At 46.7% G+C, this 7500-nt stretch overlaps 1 protein-coding gene across 1 annotated transcript in view; it reads left to right on the forward strand.

Moving 5' to 3' along the window:
• The window catches only part of LOC310819266 (ephrin type-B receptor 1-like), a gene marked incomplete at both ends in the record, with an annotated part of 147852 nt that overhangs the window by 122754 nt on the left and 17598 nt on the right, over window positions 1–7500 (forward strand). The window contains one exon of the mRNA XM_083690510.1: window positions 697–821. Coding sequence (XP_083546636.1) covers window positions 697–821 — 125 coding nt within the window. The remainder of the gene's footprint in view (window positions 1–696; window positions 822–7500) is intronic.

Consider the following 7500-nt stretch of genomic DNA (forward strand, 5'->3'; position numbering starts at 1 on the left):
AGTACAACGCACCATGCATATCCCCCCCCCCGTCCAATCACAATCCAGCGATTCACACCCTCCTCCATGGTGGCGGTGGTCGTCGGCGGGGGAAAGGGAGCGGTGGATGATGGAGGGATGGCAGCGCGAAGGACAAAAGCCAGGGAATGAGCAGGAAATTGCAGGGGCGGAGGGTTAATTGACAGCCTATGTGTGTGTGTGCTCAGGTGTGCTGCTGCTGAATAGGGGAGAATAGACTGTTCAGCCAGGCAGACGCCATCACAAACCAGATTGAGTTTTTATTCCAAAGGGCAGTTTCTTATCAAGAAAAAAGGCATTTAACAATTCATATGGCCCAGGTCTTTGTGTGGCATTAGATAGTGTGATTGTACTGTGATTGGGTACAGATTGACACTTCGCTGTGTCGAGATGGAGGGAGGGAGGGTGGGAGGGAGGGAGGGAGGGAGGGAGACTTGTGGATGAGGCCATCTAAAGCCTTACATCAGGGGTGGTGGAAGGTTTGTAAAACTCCTGACACAAAAACCAAACTGAAGATCCAGAGTTGGTCATCTCTGCTTTACATTGTCACCTTGAGTTACCTACCATATACTGTACCTCTTTCCAATGCCCCGGAAACTGTTTGGCACTGAGAGGAAGCCATTTTGGTATTTCATAGTTGACCCTCATACTAATCCCTGTCTCTCTTCTTGTTCCCAGCCCCCTCCATTGTACCCATCATGCACCAGGTCAGCTCCACCATGAAGAGCTTCACGTTGTCATGGCCACAACCGGAACAGCCCAATGGCATCATCCTGGACTACGAGCTACGCTTCTATGAGAAGGTAGGCACTGTGTGTGTGCGTGTGTGTGTGTGTGTGTGTGTGTGTGTGTGTGTGTGAGTGTGTGCGTACGCGTGTGCATACCTACATGTCTGCTCTCATCAATTTTCCCAAAGTGACCCTGACAAGTTCATAATATCTGATGTTTTGTGTGTATGAGATTATGGGCGTGAAAGTATCTATTTGTGTGTGTGTGTGTGTGTGTGTGTGTGTGTGTTGCTGCTACGAGTGCGTGTCGCTCTAAGAGTTGAAGCCAACCGCCGTCAGCGTATCGGGTCCTCTGTGCGGCGGCCAGCCCCCCCTGGGTTGATAATGTGTCATTCCAGCCCGTTCAGTCCATCTCTCCCACTGTTCTTTGGTTCCCCCCTCGCTGATAGAAGTGAATAGCTTGACCCCCGTGATCCGTCGTCACTCTCTCCACCCTGGTCCCGCTGCGGTAATGCAATGCGTCTGGGGGGGGGGGGAGAGAGGGTGCTCTGGGGGGGGGTGATGGGGGAGCCACATCGACCCGTCTGCTCTCGCCACAATACAGCGCCTTTAATAGGATACAAGAGCTGCCAACAGTGTGTACACACAGCCCGCTCTTTATTGACCAGAAGGCTTTTCCCAAGGCCCATGGCTCAGACAGAATGATCTAGAAGCTCTGGCTTTCAGCCCTCTGTTTGGGAGATGTTTGTGTGGCTGTGGTGGTCGATAGGTTGGTCGTTTTTTTTTGACGGTGTTGCTTCAAGTTGCATTTTAGAAGTTTTTGTTGGGGGGGGTTTGAAGTTAGTCGTGACCTATCTTCCAAAAAAGTTAGAAAAAAGATGTTGGAATCAATAAGAGCTGTGTGCTTTTCAAAGTTGTCAGATGGTAATAGATGATTTATTCATTCAATCTTTATCCAACCGGTGTCTGAGAGCTAACATTCCTTCACAATATGAACCCAGAACACGGTCTCTGCTGTTTCATCAAGGTCTGTTTCTGCCAGCCAGACTTGAATACCAGGACTGTGAAATATCACTATTCAATATACATTTGTTGTCCTTGGAAAAACTTCTAACGTTACATTTGCTGGGAAACTTCACTTCAGCGTTTTCGCTGGCACGGTGTACTGTAGGTCATGAAACCCAATGCGGTTGATAGTCCCCTTGTGAAACCTTATCACCTTGACAACAGCTTAGTGTAATGCAAATATGGCCCATACAACCCCCCTATTAGCTCATGAATATACATGACTCCTAATCCTATTGATGTTTATGTAGCGTGTCCTCCGACAAATAGATGATCACTGCATAATCGCTAATTAATGAATTAATGAGGATAGATTGCTAATTGCATAGGATATACTGTAGCTGAGGGTGATGGAGAGGACAGTTCTCTCTGTGTCTTTCTGTCTCTCTATCGCTCTCTTTTTACCTGTGTTTCACACTCTTTATCGAGAGTAAACACATCTGTAATCGGTTCAACTGTTATAGATATGTAATAGATATGTAATATAATGGTCTTACGCTACAGTTACAGGTAAAGAAACTCTCCACTACTCTCGCTCTCTCTACTCTCTTTCTCTCTCTCTCTCTTTATGTGTGTGTGCGTGCGTGCTGCTGTTGGGTTTTGGGTGTGAGAGAGACAGAGTGATTGCTTGGTGACACACTGTGCTGTGGAGATGAGATTTCCGCATCTGTGGTCTTCCTCTGACACACTGTATTTTGGTTGGGATCCTGTCAGGGCGTTTATACGGGCCTCAGCAGACTTCTCCTCCTCCATGCAGTTCAAACTGTCATTGAAGTCTCACTGAAGTTACTCTTGAGTGAGTGTGTGTTGCGTTTTCTGCCACTCAAATAGTTGAAATCGAATACCGAACTGCACAGAGAATGTTGATGCAAAATGTAATAGAACTGTGCCATGTAAGCAATTTCCACAGGCCATAAAAGAAAGTGCATGCATGTCATTTAATAGGCAGATGAACGGATGGCGGCAACTCCACATAAATACCGTACCGTACACTGCCTCAGACAGGTCGATGATGGCTACTCACACGATAAACTTTTATACACTCTGGATGGGGTAAATGCAGGTGATTTTGCATCACTTCGAGGTCACTCACTCTTCCTTTGCCATCATTCTTGTTCAGAGTGGTTCAGAAAGTCTCACAAAGCGGGAACTTCTGCACCGCAATAAAGTGATGATTTGGTCGTTTAGTCATACAAAGCAATTATGGAGGGGTATCTCTCTCGCTCTCTCTCCCTCTCTCTCTCTCTCTCTCTCTCCTTCTCTCTCTCTCTCTCTCTCTCTCTCTCCTTCTCTCTCTCTCTCTCCCTCTCCTTCTATAACACACTCCCCTGCACATAGTGGGGCGAACCAACGCCAGGGGAGAAACTTATAGGCTGGGTAATGCAGCTATTAAAACCTGGGGCTTTTTTCATCAAAATGGCCTTGCCATCCCCCCCCCCCTCCCCCTCTCCTTCTCTCACTCTCCCCCTCTTTATGTGTCTCAGCGATGGCGATATTAGTCTTTTATGTGTCACACTGTTATGGCTCCGTGGTTGATTGTCTCAATGCACTGAGCACAGTCAGCGACTCTTTTTACGCAGGGGAGAGTTTTTTTCACACCGCAAATCATCCTACATGATCTCTACTCACATAAACACAGTAGTCTGTAAATGTGTTTCTCTGGCCTAGTGAGACATAGTCATAATGGATTGCGATTGTTTCCCTTATTCTAGTCCGGTGAGATTATAGTCATCGTTGTGGAGTGTAAGTGGGCGCCAGTTGGGATTTGAACCGGCAACCCCTGCAGGTTTGACTTTGTTGTTTCTCGATAGCAGTTTTTTTCGACAGTGATGCCAGTGCGTGCCGAGGCTGACTACACAAAGCCCGGTGCTTCCAGCCTCGTGAACAAGCCTGTTTGATTTTCCACAGCTGGGCTTTCTTGTCTCACCCTGTCGTATAGTTTGTTAACATTCTGGAGTTTGTAAGGTGGCAAACATTTCAAATCCTTCTGCTTTCCAACAGGTTCTGTTAACTTAAAGCAGTTTTTGGCAATTTTAATATCATTTTAGTTTATGGCAATTGTGTAGTTACAGGAAGCTGACTTGGAGTATTTATACCCACCAAGTTCGCCAGTCAACTAAAGCACTTGGTAGATAAGAATGTCCTGCCCTCCCTCTGGCCCCGCTGTTGAAAGCTTAAAGTAAAGGTAAAAGAAAGAGAGGAATTGAGTCACAAAGAGAGAGAGTTTAGAGAGGTGAGCTGAGAGGTACTGGGTGCTGAAGGCTGTTCACCCAACAGACCCCCCCCCCCCACCCCCAACCCCCTGAGTAAGTGGTCCAAGGATCGTGTAATTTGGGAAGCGAGACGAAAAGAATTAAAGGTCTGCAGAGAAGAGGTAGAATCTCATTCCCTCTCGTTCTTTTTTGTTCTCTTCTGTCGTTCCCTGAAAGTTTGGGGCGAGAGGAAATAACGCGGCGTAGCGGAGGTCAGGGCCTCCATTAAGAGCAGGGACGCTCGGAGCCGACTCTGGTTACTGACGTGTGTGTGTGTGTGTGTGTGTGTGTGTGTGTGTGTGTGTGTGTCTCAGGTGTCTTCCCAGTGCACTGCGGTAACATTGGCGTAAAGGGAAGAGTTGAGGAGCAAACTTCAGTGCATAACTCAGAGGTCCTTTGCTCAGAGCAGGCCAACTATCACTCTGTCTCTCATCCACCATCCTCCTGCACTTTGAAATTCCCTTTGTGCTCCAAACACAATCAATGAGTCTTCAAAAGAAACAACGGCTGAACTCTGTTATTCCACTATTCCCCTGCTTTTGGCCTTGAGTCTAAGGCCTACACAGACACAGAATTATAGTTCGGTTCAGCATACAGCCTGTGCACAGTCCTGATTTATAATGAGGACTTTTGAAAAGCAGGATTTTGACAGAAATCCCTCAGTCCCTTAGCTGTGTATTTGCCCACCCTCCCCCCTCTCTCCCCCCTCTCTCTCTTTCAGCAGCCCTCCCCCTCTTTTATCAATCCTTCTCTTGTGTGTGTGTGCGCCCCGCCCAGCTCAGTAGCCTTGTGTGTGAGGGCCTGGTCTCAGGTGAGCAGCAGACCTAGACTGCAAACCCTGGAGAGTGTTAGCGAAAAATGTCCTGAAAGAAAATAGGCGAAAATAAACAAAACAAGTCAAGGCGGTTCCAGTTCTGTCCTGCCCTCAAATCCACCCTTTCTGTTCCTTGATTAAGATGTTTTTCTTTGTCACTTTGACTAAATCTGGCTTTCAGACACAGAGCTTGAAAGATGAATTTCTACAGAGATGCCCCCTTTATTAATATGTGAGAGATTAATATACAGTGACTATACACTATAGAGGATTTAAATACCACAGCATACCGGCTTTTTTACCTTACTAACATGCTATTTCTAATTGTGTAATAATGCAGATAATTAAGACATCTAAAATGCCCTTTATTTGTGGCTTCAAGGAGGTAATTTCTATTCATAATGAAAAAGGTAATTATTTGCATATAGTTTGCATACAATTGACTGTAAGCAATCTTGTCTTTTATGATTCAATAGTTTTTTCTTTCCTCGGGCACTACTTTTTTCATCAAAAACATTAAATGGAAGAAATATGTATTAAACATATAGACATGAATATATAAAAAATAAATATATGGCAAATTGTTGTCCTATACTTATTCTATGCCTTTAACCATACATGTGGGGGCAGTACAGATTTGTGTGTGTGTGTGTGTGTGTGTGTGTGTGTGTGTGTGTGTGTGTGTGTGTGTGTGTGTGTGTGTGTGTGTCTAGTGTGAAGAGGACACATGGTACCACACCAGGTCTAGCTCTCTGCCAGGTGGCCATACTGTTCATCATGGGGTATTGGCATGTAACACCATTTTTTTGTTTTTTACACACACACACACACACACACACACACACACACACACACACACACACACATATGGGTGCCATGATCCATAGATGATCCATATTTTTAACAGATGCCAGCCTATCCGAAGCAGCGTGAGGGGGGTTGGGGGGGGGGGGGGTTCACTAGGGGGTGTTCTCTCCATTGGAGTGTGTGTGATAAACACAATTGATACAGTCCACTGCAGACCTAGTGCTTGGACACTCCCCAGGGCCCCAAGGCTACAGTTTGTAACCGGGGATGAAAAGATCAACATTTGCATTCTGCAACACAAGCGTGGGTGGAGAGGCCTGTCTTCTGTCAGCAAGGATAGAGGGAACTCTGCACTAGGCAACTGCAGACGACAGCCAGGAGAATACTACAGAGACCAGAATGCACGCAGGGTCCCCAGTCTGTCACTTCTGGCAAGGCTTGGCATTGGCTGCCCTTCCATCTGCCCTCCCACCTGCCACCCTGTCTTAATATAGCATGTTAGGGTGTGGTTCCCCCTTAATCCCTATTTGACTGACAGCAGGAGAGGGCCACTCATGGTTGGAGGTCTGCCTTGGCATTGGCTTTCATTGGCTGTCCTCAATCTGCTTTTCCGCCACCTGCTCCCGCATTTTTAAATGTGTGTGTGTGTCTCAAATAATCCCCATTTGACTGACAGCGTGAAAGGGCCACTCCTGGTTAATGCCGCCCCCCCACCCCCCCCCCACCCCACCCAACCCCCCCCTCCCCCCCCAAGGGATGGTCCCCCATTGGCTGTCGTCCATCTGCTCGCTCACCTGTCTCCCCATATTAAGATAGCAGATGGGGGGGTATGTGTCCTGAGAGTCCCCCATTTGACTGACAGGACGATTAGGCCAATCCAGAGCCCAGGTGGTGGATGTTCACCCAACCTTGTCCTTGAGCTAAGTCCCAGTTTTTCCAGAAGCCTGGAGGCTTCCAGGGTTCTTGGCTGTGACTTGTCAATGGACAATGCATGGCCATCTGAGGCTCCGGCCACCCCAAACTATCCTGTCCGTTAGTTAGGGATAGAGCCTTCTCTATGGGAGTTGACAAGGGTCTGTCCATGTCCATTTCATTGAGGGAGTTGAACTTTCCTAGCTACCTAGACATCCGGTTGGCCAATCAACTCGTATTGAGTTAGCTAGGTTGCATTGTTCAGTTGCTAGGCTAAGTCACGCACCGAATTCCTTCGGTTGAAATCGGACAGAGATTTCATACGTATACGTTTTTTGTTGTTTTTAAAAAAAATCTGTTTTCTGATCATTTGTTGCAGACGGGGACCGACCTAACGAGTCAGATCCCAGCGGAGGTACAAAACCGAAACCACAAACGAGTGGAACTCCCGGGCTTAAATCTACAATGTAATTAGCTTTTCTTGCAGTAGGTAAAGCAGCAATAGAAATCTAAAAAATTACTGATATAAAAAAAAAAAGATATGCAAAATGATTTAATGAAAAAGGAAACGTAATGACACAGCCCATGGTTATGGCTAATACCCCACTTTTGTGTCTTTACTCTGCGAGAGGATCAAATTAAACTCTTCGGGAGGCGTAGAGCGTTTTCCCCCCATTAGACGAGCTAACATTTGTCTTCATCATGGGAGCGAGTGTCCAATAAGGACTAATATGATTGCACAGATCATTATGAGTGGGCCAAATTTCATGGCGGTGTTTACTTCGGTTCTTGTCTGCCCAATGACGGTGCAACCTGAATGATCGAATTACACTTATCTGATTGGGTAATGATATTGGTGGGGGAGGCATCTGCCTTCTCTTTCAAGGCTTCTCTTCTCCTCTGT

The sequence above is a fragment of the Argentina silus genome, assembly GCF_951799395.1.
Source record: "Argentina silus genome assembly, chromosome: 18".
NCBI classification, from domain to species: domain Eukaryota; kingdom Metazoa; phylum Chordata; class Actinopteri; order Argentiniformes; family Argentinidae; genus Argentina; species Argentina silus.